We start from the raw sequence: 22362 nt of genomic DNA, 5'->3' as shown, positions 1-22362 counted from the left end.
AAAAAAAATCATAAATTTAGGAGTACCTCTTTTTAAATTGAAAATAAAATTTGTTATTTGACATTTATGACCTATTTCTCAATGAAGTTACTCTTTATTAATGAGAATATTTTTGAACCATAAATAGTCTAGTTGAAAGGGAGGGATCCTCTTATATATAGTATGGATTAATTTTTATGTAAGGGTCATCAGTGATATGGTCTTTGAGAGCAAGAAGAGCTGATTTGTCTGTGGTGATGTTGGTCCTTTCTGCCACAGCTGTGCTAGCCATTAAACAGTGCACCAACAACAACACAAAAAAGGCGAAAAAGGAATAAATCTCCATGAGTTTCTATCTGTCGGTTGATATGTGAGGCCAACTACTATTGTATCAAACAAGTGTGGCTGGATGATGTTTTTATACATGGAGATATCTACTGTTGTTGAATTACGAAGAAAAAGAAGAGGATGACTAAATCAACATTTTTTTTTTCTTTTTTTTGCTGAAAAGAAAGATGCATGTTACAAGCAACATAGTTCATGGCCCACATCGGTTTCTTACATTCATTTCCACGCCTCTTTTATTTTTCTCCTGTGGTTAAGTTAAAATTTTCAATAGAGATTAGGATCAATCACCATGCATGTACCAAGATACTCAATACCGTACCGGCCGGTATGTATTTTACCGGCATGTATACCGGTATCGAAACATCAACGTTTCGTACCGGTTTAAATACTGGCTGTACCAGCCATACCGGCCAATTTCAGACAATACCGGTGTAACTTATTTGTATTAATTTATTAGTATTATTTGTTTTCTTAGTATGTAATGATAACTTTTAAGCTTTCTATTTTTTATACTGTATTTTTGTTTTTGTTTTTTTCCTCTTTTAATTGATGCTAAAATCTAAAACTATGAATAATTAGTTCTAAATTGAGAAAATGTTTTATGGTAAACTTTTATATTTATTATAATATATATATATATATACACACACATACACACACACATATATATATATATATATATTTCTAAATATAAAAAATAGCGGTAAACCAAAAACAGTACACCGGTATTTGTATCCGAAATATATCGTACCGCTAGCCAAACCGGTACAGCTTCTAGTATGGTATTGACTCTTTTGGCATGTACTGTTTGTTGGGTAATTATTAAGTATTCTCGAAATACTATAAATGTGTACTCCCCCTTCTCACATAACTGTAAGGTTGAAAAAATATTAGGTATTCCCGGAGTACCATAAATGCATACTCCCTCAATGGTAGATCTTACTAATTAAATTCATAGTAAGACCCACCATTCATGTGAGAGGAGGGAGTACGCATTTATGATATTCTGAGAGTACACAATAATTTCTCTTGTAGGTCCCATTAATTAAGTTTATGGTGGGACTCACAATTCATGTAAAAGGAGAGAATACACATTTATAGTACTCCCAAAATATTCAATAATTTTCCCTATTTGGTGGGATCAATGAAGAAAAAAAGAAACTATACAATCAATTATGATCTTGACTTTGACAACATATTTAAATTTATAGATGATAGTAAAGATACAATTTTGTTCAATTATTAGATAGTTGATACATTATTGCACATTGTGATAACGTCTTTATGACTTCAAATAGTTATTAAGCCCGACCTAATTCGACTAGTCAGACCAGTAAGCCAGTGAACCAGTACCTTAGTTGATCTTATTTCTTGACTGGACCATTTATGAAATAGACCCCGTAAAACTGAAAAGAAATCCCATAGTTTTTCTGCAACCTATGCAACCCGAATGAGTTGATATTACCCATCCAGTTTTGAATAAAATTACCTTTAGTATTCATTGCCGTGTGTATATATATATATATATATATAAATTTTTTTTTTCTGAACTTAGAGCAACAAGTGAAATATAGAATACGCATAGTATGACTTTGGCGTTTGAGATATACTTTTATTGCTATAATTTTAAGAAATAATGAAATATAATGTAATTAGATTTTATTTGGCAAAAACTTGGCTACAATTTTATGGAATTCTTTAATTTTATATTTTCTAGTGTTGTTAATTTGTTATTGGTGAAACCTTAAGTTTGAATTATATTAGGTGGCTTGTGTTTTAGACTTAATTTTAATTAGTAATTTAGGCATGCATCTTTTTTAATTTTCATATTTATTTTATGACTTTTCAAACTTATTTGTATATTTATTTAATTTTTATTTAACTATATGGTTCAACTGATAACCCACTAGGTGAACTAGTAATTACCCAATTACCCGACTCTTATACCAAATTAACATCCAATCTATGTTTAATAACTATATAATTTCCTAAAAAATCATAAACCAATGCCTTAAGGGGGGTCATTAACTTTTCCCTTTAACTTTTTAATCTTCTTCTTCTTCTTCTTCTTCTTTTTTTTTTTCAAAAAAGAGAGAGAGACCAGTTGAACCTACATCATAGAAAACCCACCAAAATCANATTACCCGACTCTTATACCAAATTAACATCCAATCTATGTTTAATAACTATATAATACAGATGAATGGTATTATTATTTATGCATATTGTGCCCATTGTTATATGGTATCTTACATATATGGTAACCATTGGTAAGTAAAGTTTTTAGTGTATACTTCAATGATTGAGCTTTTACATATATAGAATTTTAGTTGAAAAGATATTTTATGTTTTGAGTGTTTGTTAGATTGTAACGGATAGTATTTTAAAGTTTGAATGAATTGATAACATATGTGATGATACCAAAGATCATCAGTTGAGTTCCTTGTTTAGCGTTGAAAGACCAATGAAACCTACAATAAGAAAAAGAACTCTAGTGTAATGACACAAAAGTATACTGGCCAAGGGCTTTCGACGGTTAAGTCAAATACTTGGTATATAGTATAATGAATATAGAATGAGTGACATAATAGTTGTCGTACTTCTGTCTGTCTTGGGAAGGTGGTTTATGTAGTCTTTCTACAGGTTAGCCCCATTTGAGCCTTAACTGCTGTGTCCGTTCACCTTTGTTGGTTACAAAAAAGTTATTGATACTCTTAAATGTTGTGCTTATTGTCCATTACTATTGGATGCCGTCATGCGATTGCTATTTTATTAATCAGTATGAATAAAGTATTTTAATATTTCATAAATTACAATGAATATATATATATATATATTTTTTTTTTTTAATTTAGCCTATAAACTTGGTTGTAGTCTTAGGTTACTACCAATAATAAGAAGATCATTGGCATGTATTCTTGTCATGTGCAACATATATGACTCATCCAACCATAATTAAGTGATTGTATAAAATCATTTTAAGTGAGTCATGTACATTACATATGATAAGGATACATGTCATTTTGTTTATAATGAATTAAGGCAATAAACAACCGTCCCACAAGTTCTTGTGTGTGTGTGTGTGAGAGAGAGAGAGAGCATAATCAGCCATTTAATTTTTGTATTTTATTAATTTTGGTAATTTTTATTATTTTAGGTTTAGGGCATTCATTTTGTTGGTTTTTTGGGGCTTTTAATGTTGCTTTGTCAAATTAAAGTTTTGTTTCTTTTCCTAGGTGCCATAAGTTTTCTTTGTACTATTTAAATGCATTGTTGTCTTCAAAGGCAATTCAATTTTCCAATTAATAAAATTTAGACTTTGTTTATTTCTTTCTTGAGTGGATTCCAAAAAATTATCATGTTGTAAATTCAAGGGACTTGTTGGGGATTTAAGATTTACTATCATAAACTAATAGTTTAGTTTCTATTTCATCTAAGAAAGTATTGCGTGTTCTTTCTTCAAGCTTTCACAATATCAATGAATGTATTAAAGACTCAAAATTTTAAACGTAATTATTTAAATATATATACTTTAATTACATTTAAATTTTATTCTAATGTTAAGTCCCTATTTTTATTAGATTAGTTGTGACAAAATTTTTCTTCTATATATTTTAATGTGTATTTTTTGCCTAAAATGTATTTGAGTAGAAAGTATTTGAGCTTGGTCAAACCTTGGTTAAAGCTATTCACGTGACCTTGCGACCTTCATGCCCACTCGTGGCATGGGACAGATTAGGATGAGGGCTACCTAATAAAGGCTATTGTGACCTCCTCACAATGGAAAAAACTTAGGTGCTCCAAGAGCAATGCTCTCTCCTCTCACATGAGAGGTGGGTCCCACGTGTGGGTCCTACCATGGGGCTTACCTCTCATGTGAGGGGAGGGAGCATTACTCCCAGAGCATGAAAGAATTTCTCACTCATAACCTATCAAGTCGTGACTAGCATACAAACATAATGATTTTTTTTTTCTTGAACTACTTTTTCAACCTTTACGCATAATCCATGACTCACACCTTGTGCATGCTGGACGTGGTTAGAGATTAGTAATCTAGTCAATGCACAGACTAATTAAAAATTCTATATAAAAGAAAAATATATTTTAAAAACACTATAATACAGTTTGTTGTTAGTAGATTTCATTACCAAAATACAAATTATATTAATTTTCAAATAAATTTTAAATTTCTCAAAACTTAGCTAATAGAATTTTGCCCAACCTAAACTATAGTTGAAGTAGCATTTCAAATTTCTTTAAACTTAACGAATAAATTTTTATCTAAAGTAAACTAACCTAATTAATAATAATTTAACCAATTGTCACGAAGAGAAAATAGCCACTTGATGCAGGCATAACTTTTAATTTTTAAACCCAACTTTTATTGTATATTATATGTTTTCGTGAAATTCTAAGACCACTTGTGTAGATTCATAGAGCGATATATGTTGGTTATAACTAAACTTTTTTTTTCCTTGGTGGAAAATAACCATATATTACTTCCCAGATTTGATAGTCACCTCAGAGTCTCCGACAAGTTATGCTTTTCTTTTTCTTTTAATCAAACGTCCATGTGTATGGGTTTACTTCGTCAAAAGAAGGAATATGATAAAGCTAACTTGTGTTTACATTATTGAACTTTATCCTAGTCTCCTATCAATTGAACAATCTAAAATAAAGTACTGTAGCCCTCAGATGGAAAAACGGACGTGATTTTCCAATTAAAGAGGAAAAGTTGCATGCTTTTCCTCGCCTTGACTTCTTCTACATGCAAAGTTTCAGTTCAATAAAGCTAGTTCCATACGATTCACGAAGCCTTGGACCAAAACAAACTAAAGACTTGGAGTCCAAATCTTCTGTCCCACTTTTTCTACTTTATTCTATACTCTACCAATAAATACTTTGTCACATGTTTTACTTAACTTTAACGTAAATATTAAGTATTGAAAAATAATAATTCCAATTTTTCATCTCTCTTCATTTTTGTTTAATTTTAACCTTGTTGAAACTGATAATATATTATTCGATCACAATCTAATGTATGGAGGAAGCCTATATATATAATATATACTTAGAGAGATAGGGGAGGCCTATATGTATAGAAGTAGTCTAAAACTATTAGTACACAAGTACAAATCACAACAAGTGTACTAGTGTGTAGGGAGCTTCGTCGCTGGAATTTGAAGAAAGGACAGGGCTTGTTTGATCAAGGGTGCTAGATCAACTATTGTGGCTTTAAATGTTGTTAGGAGAACATGCCAGAGATGCTAGTGCAGGTCCCTGAAGTTGAAGGATATGTAATGTAGTCCATTTGGGACTTTCAAATGTGAATCCGACCTCAAATCTAGAATTCTCTTGAAAATCAAGTGGAAAAGTGCCCCAAATGGAAACAATTGCTCACTAGTAAAAGGAAAATAATTAATTTACATTGCATTATCAATGTAAAATTTACATTATAGACTAAATAAATGTATACAAAGTTGTACACTTTTATGCAAATGTGTACAATATTGTACAGTTTTTGCAATATTGTATACATTTGTTTTGTTTACAATATAAATCTTATTTTAATGTCTACAATGTAAATCTTTGACAGTATAATGTGAATAAATAATTGTCCCTACAAAAATTAAACAATCAATGTTGTCAATCAACGCAACAATCAAATATGCCAATCAATGCAATAATCATGGCTGTTCACAATGCATACTAGCACGTGTTGACATGGCCTAAGATGATGACAAGTTACTACTGATGCGGCGTAGTGTTATTATAGTAGCATGACAGAAATTTATGGGGTGCTACGAGAGTATACTCTCTCTCTTTTACATAAGGGTGAGCCCCATGGTGGATGAATTCATTTCTTTGTGAGGGAGAATGAGTATATTCCTAGAGTACTCAATAACAGCCTGTGGGTGGAATTCATTTCTATGTGATAGAGCTTGGTTGTGACATGTGGCATGGAATGCATTTAATTGCTGGCTAGTATGTATGTGGGAATTTATCAAAAAAATTTGTATGTATGCAGGCAACGCCTGAGCACATAATGCCAAACATCAACATGTGTTTAAGCAATTATAAAACTAACAATCTAAAAAAAAAAATTATTGTTACCGATGATTTTCATAAAGCCATAAAACGTCTAGAATCTTACTTATGCAACAACCATAGTTAGTGAACCATCTAAATCAGTTCTTTTCATAACGTACATATTAGGTAAATAATTGAATCCGAATTCTTAATCATAAAGTATAGTGTGCTTTTTATAAAGTACATATTCTGTTTCTTTGCTTTATTTTCTTTTTTAGATGAATATCTTATTCTTTTTATAAAGTATATATCGGATAAATAATTGAACCAAATTATTTTAAATTTTATGTATTGAATTTGAGAGAGAGACATAATCACAGATTAAAATATCGTTAAAACATTAAAAGTCGGTAAATCGACTATCAATTTGTCACATATTGTGTTTCAAATGGAGACATCTAAGATTTTAATATATTCTTATTTCATGTTATAACTATTAATTTAAATAATAATAATAATAATAATAATAATCATAAAACAAATCTAATATCATAAAATATGGTTCAGAATTTAGACACATATTGGGAATATATTGTATTTAAAGTAAAATATGAAAAAAAATATATTGAAATTCCTGAAATTTATTAAAAAGAATGTGCAAAAAAAAAAAAAAATGAAAACTGAAAATGTATCAAAAATTTGAAAAGCGATCACTAACATGGTTTCAACCAGTGACCACTCAGTTTTTTTTTTTTTTTTTTNTTCTTCCTTCTGTTTTTTTTTTTTTTTTTTGAAGAGTCTTCCTTCTGTTAGTATATATATGTAGGATCTTTGTACAATTTGTCAATTTCGTACAATTTCAATTCAATTCAGTAATAAGCTCTCTCTCTCTCTCTCCCTCTCTCTCTCAGAGACTTCGTAGCACACTTTTCTTCTTCCTGTTATTCTCTATTTGCCCTTCTTACAAAATGAGATGTAGAAGCTTTTTTGATGCTTGGTTTCCTAAAATAACTATCAGTTTTAACAACCAACATCAAAGAAAAATAAATGATAATATCAAATTAAAATGCCTTAAAATAAAATTCACAATATTTATTGAAATCTTATAAAATTAATCTATGTTGTAAACAGTTATTTTAATATATATATATATATATATTTTTTTTTTGTTTATAAGAAATTTCTTTAGTTTATGGACAAAGTTTAGTTACAAAATTTGTTGTAATTTAAGACTATAACCTTACTTAATATCTTTTTATTGGAGGGGAATTTTAACAAATCTACCGTTAGATTACATTTTCTTCTTATATCCTTCATACTTGCAAAATTTCTATAAAATTAAAAATCAGTAACTATGTCATCAATAAATTGTTTAAATTGCAAGTTTTTGTAGTTTAAAATTATACATAAAATGTAAACTTATAGATCATATAGTAAATAATATCCAATTGGCACAAAATTTGATATGTATATTAAGAGCGTAAAGAAAATGCAATTTAATTTTTAGATTTTTAAAATATATAGTAATGTGAATGATATTGAGTAAAGTTGTGGTCTTAGATTATAACCTTACTTAATATTTTTTATTGAAAGCGAATTTTAACAAATCTATCGTTGAATTACATTTTCTTCTTATATACTTTTTCCTTAGTTTATTGAACGATACTATTCATTATTTCTTTTTTGTTGGAGACTTGAAGTCGTTCAATAAAGCAAAACGTGTGGCGATGTTTACGTCTCTTTTGGGTAATTTATTTTTCTAAAGGATAGGACTTAGGAGTATAACAACCAGAGCAAAGCAACGTGTGAATAGACGGGGTCTCCTTGAAGAAATTAGAATAGACGGGGTCTCCTTTTGCTAAACAAAATTCGACAAAGATCTTTGGCATCTAGCATTTTAAAGTGTGAGTTACAATACGGACCTACCTCACTGTTTATTATACGGCTTGACTTGACCATGAAACTTTAGTACTTTGGATTCAAAAAAAAAAAAAGAAACTTTTACTTTGTTCCAAAGCTTTTTAGTGATCCATATTTAATTGTGTTTTAATAATCCAATATTTTTGCAATAAAAAAATCCAATATTTTCTGACAAGTACCCTAAATTTTCCTATCCATTTTCAGCTTCTTTTTTTTTTTTTTTTAGTTATATATATATATTTTTTTTTTTTAAATAACTGTTTACAACATAGATTAATTTTATAAAATTTCAATAAATATTGTGAATTTTATTTTAAGGCATTTTAATTTGATATTATCATTTATTTTTCTTTGATGTTGGTTGTTAAAACTGATAGCTATTTTAGGAAACCAAGCATCAAAAAATCTTCTACATCTCATTTTGTAAGAAGGGCAAATAGAGAATAACAGGAAGAAGAAAAGTGTGCTACGAAGTCTCTGAGAGAGAGAGAGAGAGAGAGAGAGAGAGAGAGAGCTTATTACTGAATTGAATGGAATTGAAATTGTACGAAATTGACAAATTGTACAAAGATCCTACATATATATACTAACAGAAGGAAGACTCTTCAAAAAAAAAAAAAAAAAAAACAGAAGGAAGAAAACTAATTTCCAAACTATGCGCAAGGTAGCTAGTTACATCAATTATAACATGTGTATCACCCACGTGTGAACATAAATAACTAATAAAGACTAAACTACAAGTCACATAGCTTCTCATGTCATTTTATGCATAACATTGTCACTTGCTTCATTCTGCTTCACTCCACTAGCACTTCACTTCACTGTTGCAGCACCACTTCACTTGTTGCATCACTTGCTTCTTCACTTTGATCTACTGCTCTAACCTTGCTCTTAATATCTTTAATGTGCTTAAAAAAAATTGGTTATGTGCTGCATTAAACTGCTACTAGTAGTAATTCACTACAGCACATTCCTACTTTCATTCTATTATTTTCAATTCTCTCTCTCTCTCTCTCCTCTTTCTCCTTGATTCGCATTCTCTATCTCTTGTTTGCTAGTACTGCTCTCTTTTATCCCTCTCATGCATTCGTCTCTCTTGTAGTCTCTCTCAGGCCTTGCCATTGATGCCTCTAAGGTGCAGATCAATGTAAGAAGTGGCTATGGGTTATGGAGATTGGCAAAGCCTTCAACCCCATCGTTTTCATCTCCTATATTGCAATACACTGGAAATTAACCGAGAAGCTGAGATCTCACCGATATATAGAAACCCAAATCCAATGAGAACCCAAACCAAAAGATGGAAGTTCATTGTTTTCATTGTGGGTATGGGCCTAGGTTTGTTTGGGTTGTGTTTGTGTGGTGGTTGTGTGTCATGGGTCTTGGTTGACGCAGTGGGTTATCGAGTTTAGATTTTTTTCGGGTGTTTGTAAGGTTTTTTATTTTTTTATTTTTTTTTAAAAAAAAATTATTTTGCAGTGGTTGTTGTGGTTAGTGGTGGTCACTGGTAACTATGGGTTTTTGTGATGGTTGCTCTATATTATTTTACTAGGTTGTTTATGTTATTTTATGTGTTGTAAGATGAGATATAGGGCCTTATGTGAAATGTTAAAGTAGATAAATACTTAAAATAGATTTTTGAAGTGTTAAATACTAAATTTTTTAGCTCATAGGATGTGAATGTTTGAAAGAACTTAAACACAAGAAAAGGTAAAACAACATCATTAAGTGCTTAGAGCATTCCCATCTGATGCTCTATTTTGTGCTTTTAGCTATTTTGAATTTACTTGTAGCATTTAATGCTTAAGAAAATAAATGAAAAAGGCACATCTATTGTGGCAACACTATTACTGATTATTTTTGTCATTAGTTATAGTCTACAAAGTACAATGGAAAAGTTTGTATTAGAGAAGTTCACCAATAATTTCTTGAGTTACAAGGAAGGTGGAAATTTCAGTTTCATTTGATGGAAATCTAGATGGCATCTTAATGCTTTGTTTGGTTAGAGGATAGAAAAGTGGCGGACAGAAAATTGTTGGGGATGAAAAAGTAGGTGATAGAAGAGATTTATGCTCTGGTTGTTTTCAATGAAAATATTTTCAAATATAAAATATTTTACAATTATAACATTTTCAAGTATTTGGTATGACAAGCAATTTTTTTCAAGCAAATCACAAAAATCAATGGCTCAACACAGAAGCCACTAGTGTCGAAGGTCTAGTAATTGGACCGCTAGAATCAACAATCAGAGTAGTGGCTTCGGCGACTGGACTGCCAACATTTACTATCAGAGTGGTATCTCTAGTAATCAGACCACCAAAACCGGTCAACAAAATGACGTCTTCAGTTACCGAACCTCCGGCATCGGTTATGGCATGGCATCTCTGGCCACCAGACCATTGACACCAATTGTTGGTGCAATGTCTCCGACCATCAAACTACTGTCATTGATTATCACCAAACCACCAACATAGGTTGCCAAAGCAGAGTCTCCAGATACCTAGTCACTAAAGTGATGTCTTCGGTCACGAGACCAATGGCCGAAGACATTTTTAAAGTATTTTACAGTCAACAAAAAATATTTTACAAGTTTGACCATATTCTACTTGCAAACAAATACTTGAAAATGAGAAAAAAAATTTCCTGAAAATTATTTTACATAAAAACAAATGGATTGTTACTTTCTTTTTATGAGTGTTTTGTTGTAGGATGGAAAACCAGGAAAAGTGAATATGGAAAATATTTTTGATTGATTGAGAAGAAATATGAGAAAAAAGTAAGGGCACATTTGGTAAACGGTAACAGTAATTACATAGGAATAGGGATTACAAAGAATACAATATGCTATAATATAATACTTATTCCTATTCATTTGTTTGGTAACAACATAATAATAGAATCTTGAAGACAATGGAATGAAAACATTTTAACTTAAACTTTAGATTTACTTTAGGAAATATTTTACTCATACAATTATATCTCTTTAAAAATTGTTATTTTTTAAATTTAAGAGATATGTGTTATTTTTTATGATTTTTTATTTTTATAATTGTTAGATGTATAAGAAAAGTTTGTTTATTTGGAAATATATTAAGTTTTGAAATTATTGCACTTGCTAAGAAATAGTTAATACAATACTGTTAAAGAAGAATAATTATTTCTCATTTTGAAGAATAACTATTCATAAGAAATGACTATTCCTTGTAATAAAATCATAACCAAGCTAAAGAATAGCTAATCATAGGAATAATTGCTAATCATAGGAATAATTATTACATTATAGTGTCTATTACAATCTATTAAACTTGCCCTAAATGTAAATTATATAAAATTACTCACGTGCCCCTATTACATTAAAAAAAATTAATATTCTATAAAAAAATTTTAAAAATTAAAAAAAAAAAAAAAAAGACAAAAATTTTAAGGAAAAAAGAAACTAGATATTTAACATTTGAAAAAGAAAAAAAGAAGAAGAAGAAAGAAGCATTACGAGGGAGGGCAAGGCACATGGGTAAATTCCTATCAAACCTCTATTCCTCCTCACCATTGTTTCCTATTCTGGAAGAACATTTACACCCAAATGGTAGGCCTTGAGAGAAGACTTCACCAAAATACTCCCTCCTCCCCTCTCCAACCAAATGCACAAATTCCTATATTTTCTCCTCCCCACAAATCACACCAACCAAACACTACCTAAAATTGCTTGTTGCATGGGAGCAAAGATGCTATTTTTTTGTCCAAGATGTATAAATTTCACAACATTATTCAGACTAAGTAGCAATAAAATGATTATGACAACAAGTACAAGATACAGTTTGGCTGGAAGAACCCCAGCCACTCTTTCAAAAAATTTTCCTTCTAGCTAAGTTTTTACTTAAAAAAATAAAATAATAAAAAAAAATTAAAAAAAAAAAAAACTATGGTCCTTTAAACTTTATTGTGAAGTACATTCCATGAAAAATAAGGCTTGTCCTTTAAGGATGAGGATTAGGAAAGGCCCAAATTGGTGGTGGCCAAACCAAGTTTGTGTCACTTGCATATCCACGAAATGGTTCAACGCTCCCATTGCCCATGTTGTACACGCCCATGTCATGGCCACCTTGAATGCCCTCACTTTGGGCTTCAATATAATCATCGGTAAAATATATACAATTGGCCTTACATCCAACAAAACTCTTAAGTTGAAAGAGAAAGGGAGTTACTCATACACAAAAGGAATACGTTATCTCTTATGTTCTTTACCTCCTTCCATTTCAAGTCTCTTTGATCGAATTTATAAACCTCAAAGGCAACCGTTTTGTAGAATGAAGACAACACGGGGAGAGTAAATTTATCCCATTGGTGAATCTTTCCAACCATAAAAAATTCACTAGATGTCATCCTCACCAAGTTGAATCATAGGGGGAAATTCCTTGGAAGAGATGGTGCAAACCGTGTCATCTTTGGCAGGGAAGTATGGTCACCAACCCAAATTTCTCCATCAGTATATGAAACGTAGAATTTTCCCTCATGGGAAATAATATCTTGTTCAACATATTGACGTTTCGCATCAATAAGAGTCCATTTCTTGTCTCCATATTTACAGAAAGCTAGTTTTGAAAACTCACCAAAGATGGCCATGGCCATGCACTCATTGGAAGTAAGGCTCGACGACAACACTACCTTCAGTTCCGTATGAAAATATATTGTATGTATTCAGGGCGTGTGGTCTCCATTTTTGGAGGTCCACATTGGTGTGAGTGGATTAATTAGATTCAATTCTGGATACCCATCAACCATTAGTACCCAACCATATGAGGATCCTCGTAACAACTTTCCTCTCAATTCTGGAATTTCCAAGTTATACATCTTATTTTCTAAAATGCTGAAAACTCTACAATGGGTTTCATTTATATTGTCACTTGGAATCATTAACTATGGAACTTGGCTAAGGTAATGGCTAGGCAGCTTTAGTAGCATGGATTGCAAAGACTTATAAGTTGAGTGCAATCGGATATAATCAGCATAAATTATAAGCCGCTTCCCAATTTCACATATCAGATCGTCTGAAAGCTTTGTCAACAAACATCCAACTTCATTTTCATCTGAAGCATGGGAGGGGAAAAAACTTAATATCATTACCTTTGTAATCTATAGTAAACCACAATGATGGTGCAGATCATTCAACTATTAAAATCTAAATAGCTTACATAAATATAAAGGAATCAAGAAAGAATTCTGACATTTAAGACATCAATAGATTGAAATGGGTATATATAGTAGAAAGAGTTGACAACGGAATGATAAAACAGATAATACTATTGAAAAAATAAATAAAAAATTTTGATAAGTACTTTTGGACAAATTAAAGTAACCTCTTGTCTGGAATATATCGTAAGGATCTATATACACATTAGAAGCACCTAAGGGGCATACAAAGGGAAGCATATTTAAGTTCAAATTTCAAAATAAAAAATTTATGGGAAATGTAACTATAGTCAAATGTTTTTGAAGGATTATCTGGGGCGCTATACGTTAGTATTATTTTTGTATATAAAATCCAAAATTTTGATTATTATTAATTTAATGAAGATTTATTAGTATTTCACTTAAAAAAAATTGAATTCCTTTTATTATGCATTTAAAATTTTCATTCCAAAATAAAGAATCCTAGAAACAAAATGAAATTGTGATGTCCTTAGCATTTAGCCACACTACAAAAAACGCCACTATAGACTCTAAAAACGCAGCTATAGGCTATAGTTGCGTTTCTATATCTGAGTTTACAAACAAGGCTTTTACTGCGCGACAATAGCCCCCTATGGGGTTAAACGTGGCTACAGGTCCCCCTCTAGCTACGTTTTTCCACCCCCTATAGCTGCATTTTTCCACCTCTTATAGGCTAAGACTTATAGCTACGTTTTGTAAAAAACATGGCTATAAACCTGCTTTGGGCTGCATTTAAAACGCGCCTAAAGCCCCCTACATTGGGTTTTTCTATAGCCATATTTTTTAAAACGTAGTTATAGATGTTTTTTTTTTTTCCTTGCTAAATATGTAATTCTTGCCCAAAACAATTGCCAACACTCAACAGTTCCCAAACAATTGCTAGCAAACAAAACAAGTTCATTGCCAAAAGATTTCACTGCCCAAATAATTTACATAAACAAAACAAGTTCCCAACAAAAGATTTTTACTTAAAGAAGCTTGATGCATTGAATGCAAAGTACCAGAAATACTATGTTACATTCTCTTCAATAAATTCTCCCAAATTGTCTAAAAAGGCTTAATATAAATATCCCAAAGCACTAATTTTATTGCAGGTTATTTTCCATGACCATAAGTCAGCACCATTATAATGACTTAGGCCAACTAATTGCCTTGATATTACTCAAGAAATATTATCAGAAACATCACTGCATTTTATTATTTAAAGATCAGCAAAATCAAAGTTGGCAAAATAAGACATGACCTTTAGAGGACAAAGACAAGCTAAGAAGAAATTATCTAAAATACCATTTTTAATTGTTTTGATTAGGTAAGCAACTCATACATATATGGGTTGCAGACCAATGACATAACCCACCACTCCCATTCTTAGAAGAGATGCCACTAGTCCAAAGGCCATTGGCCTAAGGCACCACCTTGAGCAAATATTTTCATTTATAAGAAAGTCCTCAAACTTTCCAAAAGTTAAATAGAAAAAGAAAAGTTCTTGAGTCATTCTTCAAAAATTCTTCCGGCCAACATAAGATAAACTGAAGGTTTTCAAATCATCCCATTCAGGCACAAGAAGCTTACATGCCAGAGGCAAAGAACAACAAATTCAACATGATCTACCATGTCATAGCAACCCCATAACATACTGATCAAGTCCATTGCATACTTAATCTTAAGGAGCCAATCTAACACCATCAACCAAACACAACATAAGTATCTATGAATATGATCTAAGAAGATAAATTCTCTGCAGACCTTCTTGTAAAAAAAATTATTTCGACGTCACAAGAAAAAAGTTGTAAATAGCAAGGAACTTCATAACTTTATGTATCCATCTCATAACTTACCCTTTATTTGGATGAGTAAAGATAAAGGGTAACCCTTAAATTATTATGTCCAAAGGCCATTGGCCTAAGGCACCACCTTGAGCAAATATTTTCATTTATAAGAAAGTCCTCAAACTTTCCAAAAGTTAAATAGAAAAAGAAAAGTTCTTGAGTCATTCTTCAAAAATTCTTCCGGCCAACATAAGATAAACTGAAGGTTTTCAAATCATCCCATTCAGGCACAAGAAGCTTACATGCCAGAGGCAAAGAACAACAAATTCAACATGATCTACCATGTCATAGCAACCCCATAACATACTGATCAAGTCCATTGCATACTTAATCTTAAGGAGCCAATCTAACACCATCAACCAAACACAACATAAGTATCTATGAATATGATCTAAGAAGATAAATTCTCTGCAGACCTTCTTGTAAAAAAAATTATTTCGACGTCACAAGAAAAAAGTTGTAAATAGCAAGGAACTTCATAACTTTATGTATCCATCTCATAACTTACCCTTTATTTGGATGAGTAAAGATAAAGGGTAACCCTTAAATTATTAATCTACAAGATACTCAAATATGTCATACAGAACTTTCTGGAAAGTAACTCTCAACCTCATCAATCTTGCTCAACTTCTCCCACAATGACCTAAAAAATAGCCCCCACATAGTCAAGGACATGACTCTAGTGGATGCAAGGGATTAATTAATGTGATTTATAATTTTAGAAAACATATATCTTTCTCCTGTACTAGTTCTAGATTGGATTGTTTTTCTTGTTTAAATTTCATAAGTACTTTTCCCAATACAAATTTATTCACAATGGACATCCCCACAAACTTTATACTCCAATTTCCCATATACTTAAATTCTCAGCCTCCCAGCTTTTATCTTTTCCAGGATGTATATAGTTGAAAGGCTGAAAATTCAATCAAGAAATCTCTTTCATTGCTGTCCTTTATTGTACTATCAAATTTTCTTAAATTTTCACTTTATAATCACAAGCATTCTACCAATAAACAATAAAACGCAGCTCAATCACAATGGATAAGTAACAGTCCAATTCTGCTTTTGCGGAGAATATTAAATGTTAGTTCCACAAATCAGATCTAATGTATGATCAATACCAAGTCTATATAAAGAACAAAATGAAAAAAAAAAAAAAAAAAAAATCAGGAAATGATGTCTTTTTCTGACCTGTATCTAAGTTAGACCCAAATACTTACCAAGTCCATCAACTTTTTTCACCTTAAAAAGAGCTAACACAAGGTTTATACCTTGCTCAGGAGTGTTAGGACTAAAAAACACATCAGATTTGTCAAAATTACAATCTTTCCAGAAAGGTCACAATACCACTAACTTTTCAAAACATTATCTTGCATATCATTAGTGCCTCACAAAAACAATGCAATCATCTGCAAACACGAGATGAGAAATTAGGTCCAGATTTCTTGCAATCCATACTCCTTTAATAATACCTTGAAATTGTCACTCCAATAAGGCCATAGACAAAGGATAAAGGTGAAAGCGGACCCCTTACCTTAAGCCACATTAAGGGAAAAGAATTTTAACCAGTGAACCATTCAATGGAATCTGATAAGAAACTGTACAGATGCACTGCTAAATCAAGTTGATTTAATGACAACTACAATTCAATTTTTCCAACACAACCGAAATGAAGTCCTAGCTAAGTCAATCATAAGCTCTATTCATATCAACTTTAAAAGCTACAAACCAAGTTTCTTGTTTTCACCTTATTAGTCTATCTAATTTTTTGAATCAAGTCATGCTTACAACAAATTTTCACAAACCAATCTCCCTTTAACAAAACCATGGCTCACACCAAAAACTAGGAAGTAGTCCCCATAGGTTATACGTGCATGAACTTGAAGGTCTTGACAGAATGCTAACTTTTTAACAGGAAGATAGAAGAATGTGTATGGGAATTCATGAAATGGTCTTTTGTAGACCATCTTATAAGTTAATAGAAATCATTGAAAGAATAAAGTGTGAATAAGAGTAATGACACTGAACAGAAAATCTTAATCGTCACAGCAAAGTTTGGCAGCCTCCACAAAGATAGTGAGTTCAAAAACAAAAATCAGAATTTTATATATATACATCAAGCATTCTATTTGATATAAAGCACTAAGATGTAGATTGGAAGTGATGTCAAGTCCAATAACATTTTACTTAACTTTGATTTCGAGGCTCATGTAGCAGATTTTGGAATTGCAAAGTTCTTACAAGATACAGGAACATCGTAGTGCATGTCTGCAATTGCAGGATCTTACGGCTATATAGCTCTAGATACTTTTCTTGTTAATACTATAGATGTACATATTAGTTTCAAACATTATTCATAGTTTTAGCTAATAAATTGCTAGTTTAACTTGTCAAGAAACCGTGGATTTAATTATTTTAGAGTTAAGATCACTTGTTTTGATATCATGGTATATTACCGTTTATATCAAAAAAATTAAACTATTAACAAATAGTGCAATTAATCATTACCATATCAGTTTGAAACATTATTCATAGCTTTCAGTTAATAAATTACTAGCTTAACCTGTTAAGAAACATGAAATTAATAGTTTAAGACCATTTTTTTAATATCATAATAAATTATCATTTATACTAAAAGCTTAAAAACTATTAAGAAATAGTGAATTTGATCATTTTACTCATTATTCAAACATGAGTTTCTTTCAATCCAATTTCCTGCTCAGGAGATCTAATCACTAAGATTGAGTAGTTAAATTACTAAAAAAAAAAAAAAATATTGAGTAGTTAAATAAAGCATAAACCAATTAAAGAAAATGAATAAAATGAATAAGAATAAAACTTATTCATTTTCTTTAACTTTAGGTTTCAAATAACAACTAGATCAATATATGGTATATACATCTCAGCCCCACTGTCCATACTTTAAGTTTCATTTTTTTTTAGTTCAAACCAGGAAAGCACAAGTGCGGCATTTTGGCCACTACACCCATGTTGGACACGTTGGGACACATCGTGCGGCCTGGACGCAGCTGTACACGCGTCTAAAATGATTTTTTTTTTTTTTTTGAACACTGCACAATACGTCGGGATGCTTCCTGATACAATCAAATATGGAACAATATGGCCCAATACATCTCAATACCCCTACAATCTCATAGCTCTCTCTCTCAATCTCTCCTTCTTCTCTCTAAGTCTCTGACCCATAACTTCTTAAAGCTCTCTCTCCATCTCCCCCTTTGCCTCACTGACCCAAGGCATCAAGCCCCTCGATCCCTCCTTCTCTTGATCTCTCCTTCTTATCTGTGTTTCGTCCTCGCTAGGGCTTCCTTCATTTTTTTTTTTTTTTCCCTTTTTTGGTTGTCCACTTGTCTGGCCATTTGGATTCTATTATTATTATCTATACTAATATTTGAAGAGTTTTCTCTGTTTCAAAGCCTTAATTTTAATGCCAAAAATACTCTTAAATTTATTAGTTTGTAGAGCTTAAATAGCAAGGTTAGTAATGTAAAATTACTAATTAAAAAGTATATTGTCTACAAAATGGGAACAATCCCACTAACCCACTTATTCTAAACAACCATACCTTTTTTTTTTTTTTTTTTTTTGGGTTCTTTAAAAGAAAATTAGAAAAACAAGTTAAATAACACACGTTTCAAATATTTATTTAAAAATAAAAATAAGAATAAAAACACCCCCGCATTTAGTTAAAAAAAAAAAAAAACCTAAATAAGTTAAACAATCCCACGTTGTTTATCAAAAAAATAAAAACAACCCCACGTTGCTATAGGTATTTTTTTTTTGGCTAAAAAAAAAATTAAAAACAAAAAAAAAAAAAAAAAAAAACAATTTGCTTCAATAGTTTATATCATTTTATCTTTACTTAAAACTGCTCTAAACTTTTAACTACACGGTTACCTCTCTCATTTGAATTCAAATATCAGATGCCACTCATCCTTATCTGATTCCATCACAAGGATGTAGTTAAAATGATAATCACCAAGTTATTACGCCTTCTCTCCCTACTTTTTTTTTTTTAATAAAAATGAAGGTTTGAGATGGGAGAGACTTACAATTACATAGCGATTAAGGAAGTGGTGGAGAAAGATAAGGAAAGCAGCTCTCTCTCTCTCTCTCTCTCTCTCTCTCACTGACAGTAACAAAGCTAAGAGCTCTGTACTGCGGGTTGAGGCTTCGTGAAGATTCAGGTTTGGTGCCCACTATGCCAACTAATTAATTGTCAAGAGGCCTTTTTATAAGTGGCTCGCTCGGCCCAGCCATATTTATAGGCTTTTTTTTTTTTAGAAAGAATGTTGTCAATAAAAAAATTTGGCAAATAACTTGTGTTTTTATTTTATATATATATATATAATTTTTATTTTGAGAATTTAATTTATAAATGAATAAAGCAATTTAAAAACCAATTTAGTGGAAATTATAATTGTATTTTTATCTTATTGTTCTTTAGTTTTATCTTTATGTAAATATAAAAGTGTAGGGGCTTTTTTGAACAAAAAAAATGAGGATCTCAAATGTGGGTGTACAATTTTTTTGTTTTTTTGTTTGTTTGTTTGTTTTTTTATTTTTTTTATCAGTATAGGAAATGTGTGTTTGTTTTAATTTTATTATTATTTTTTATAAATGAATAAAGAAATTTGAAAACCATCAAAAGAGTGGTTTTTTTGTAGACAATGTTTTAATGGAGTTAAAGAAGCATTTTTACCAAATTTTGCCTCTATTTAAATGTAGGTTGTAAGAGTATTTTGAAACAAAAAAAGGTCTGGTCCAAATAAGGGGAAGCCTCTTAAATATTAGTATAAATAAATAAATCTATTGGATTTCATAAACTGAGTTTTTCCTTTCAACATCTATAGTTTTTCTACTCTTTTTTTTTTTTTTAATTTTTTTTAAGATTGATAGAATTCTACTATATCTTAATCTAAGTATATTGTATGTGAAACTTCTTTCTAGAAACTTAAATTTTGGCCCTTACCCCCCACATCCTACAAGCACTATATTTGTAGAGTGAGTACCCATGGCATGGTGGTAGTTTTTCTACTTTTGAGTTCCATTCATTGTTGTCCAATTTTTTAATGCCTCAGTTTGCAAGCATTGTCCTATAGAGTCTAAGGTGAGTAGGCTCGCTTTTTTTATTTATTAGTAATAAATTAATTTCAGAATTTTTTAAAACAAATTGAGATTAAATCCATTTAAATTTTTTTCAACAAAAATTTAAATGGATTTAATCTCAATTACAAGCCAAGCAAGACAATGTGTGGTGCTGTTAGCAGATCGTGGAACCCAAAATGCAGAGCATTCCTCATACTCCAACAGTGACTCATCAAAGATAACTCCTCAAAATCCCATTAATTCTTTGACATTGTTAGAAAATCAATGGAACTCAATGGATGGTTGTGTCACTCAATCATTCCTTTGCTTGCGTAATTTATTTGGTTTAGATTTTGGATTGAACATTTGCATCTTTGGCCCCTACTCTATAACACCATTTTGTGCTTTGTGTGGAGCCCATTGGTCTTATCATTTTCTTGCAGATGTGCGGGATGGGAGAACAATTGGTTGCCCTGGCTTTTGATCTAAGAGAGATGTAATTTTTTTTTTTTTTTAAAGTAAACATTATGTATTGTAAGTAACTGACTTTTTTTTTTTCACCATTTATCGGTTTTATTAAGACATTACCTTTTTATTGTGGACTTAGTAAAGGGCACAAACAAATTTTTGAAATCATTTCGTTTACATTTTACTAACTCAATGACAAAAACCATTTTGTTTGATTTTTTTTTTTTCCATGAATTTTAGAATTCTTTTCAGTTTTTCATGTTGCATTGAGTTCTTGATTTTTTATTTTTTATTTTATTTTTTGTCATTTGATAGAGCAAGTTAGCTAGTAGTGATATAGATAATTATGAGCATATTTTAGTAACATTAAATTTGATTATCCAAACGTTTTTACAGGGTGATCATGAAAAAGAAAAATATAAGGTGGGTCAAAATTTTAGTAACAAATAAATTTTATGAAGCTTTTAAAAAAAAAAAATCCAAACAAAATGACTAGAAACAGATCAAAAGGCAAAACATTTTAGGTGGGTTTGTGGGAGATATGTAAGGACAGAATAGGAAAGTAAACTCACACATATTGTAGGAGAGAGGTTTCATGAGAATCTCTAATAAGATAATTTTCCTCTTTTCTCATTTATTTTATTACATATAACCTTAAAATATTTATTATCACAAAATAAATAAATAATTAACAAAAAAAGAAAAGCCTCTTAACATAACAGGTTAATTGCAAATGTTTTTGTAAAACAGTTGGAAGGCTCAATAAAAGGCGTTGAATCATAATCTTCGTATATATATATATATATATATGGGTCATGGATGGAATTTTTAAAATGCATTTTTATTATCCAAATATTGTTTACTTTAAGAGATCATTATATATTATGGTCATGACATTGAAAAAAAAAAAACACACACACACACACGCATAAGTTTCAAATGTGACTGAACAAGTAACTAGAAAATTTATCCAGTAAAAATAGAAGATTGAGCACAACCATAATGTAGAACCATTCAGTTTGACTTATGTTTTACAAATTATAATTCTAATTATATTAATGTTTCAAAAATTAATCAATTAACAAATTTGTGTTCATTTTTTAGAGCTAGTCTCATGACATTCATGGTTGTATCAGTAGTTCGCAAATGCGTAATACTATTAGATAAATGCATAAACCTCAAATTGGAATGAATAGAAAATTATAACACTAAACTCAAAAAAAAAAAAAAAAAAAAAAAAAAAAAAAAAATTATTATTCACTTTAAGAGATCATTATATATTATGGTCATGACATTGAAAAAAAAAAAACATAAGTTTCAAATGTGACTAAACAAGTAACTAGAAAATTTATCCAGTAAAAATAGAAGATTGAGCACACCCATAATGTAGAACCATTCAGTTTGACTTATGTTTTACAAATTATAATTATAATTATATTAATGTTTCAAAAATTAATCAATTAACAAATTTGTGTTC

At 30.6% G+C, this 22362-nt stretch overlaps 1 protein-coding gene across 1 annotated transcript in view; it reads right to left on the bottom strand.

The window, feature by feature from the left end:
* The window catches only part of LOC112018637 (probable LRR receptor-like serine/threonine-protein kinase At3g47570), a 23038-nt gene extending 5760 nt beyond the window's left edge, over positions 1–17278 (bottom strand). Inside the window, exons 1-3 of the mRNA XM_065761467.1 lie at positions 17117–17278; positions 16784–16845; positions 16532–16602 (exon numbers count right to left, since the gene is read on the bottom strand). Of these exons, the coding sequence (XP_065617539.1) occupies positions 16532–16602; positions 16784–16845; positions 17117–17278 (295 nt within the window). The remainder of the gene's footprint in view (positions 1–16531; positions 16603–16783; positions 16846–17116) is intronic.
* Positions 17279–22362: the final 5084 nt, after the last annotated feature.

Source organism: Quercus suber, unplaced genomic scaffold, assembly GCF_002906115.3.
Source record: "Quercus suber isolate HL8 unplaced genomic scaffold, Cork oak 2.0 scaffold_415, whole genome shotgun sequence".
NCBI lineage: Eukaryota > Viridiplantae > Streptophyta > Magnoliopsida > Fagales > Fagaceae > Quercus > Quercus suber.
The sequence above is the reverse complement of the archived record's forward strand: the minus strand, read 5'-3'. Positions and strand labels throughout refer to the sequence as shown.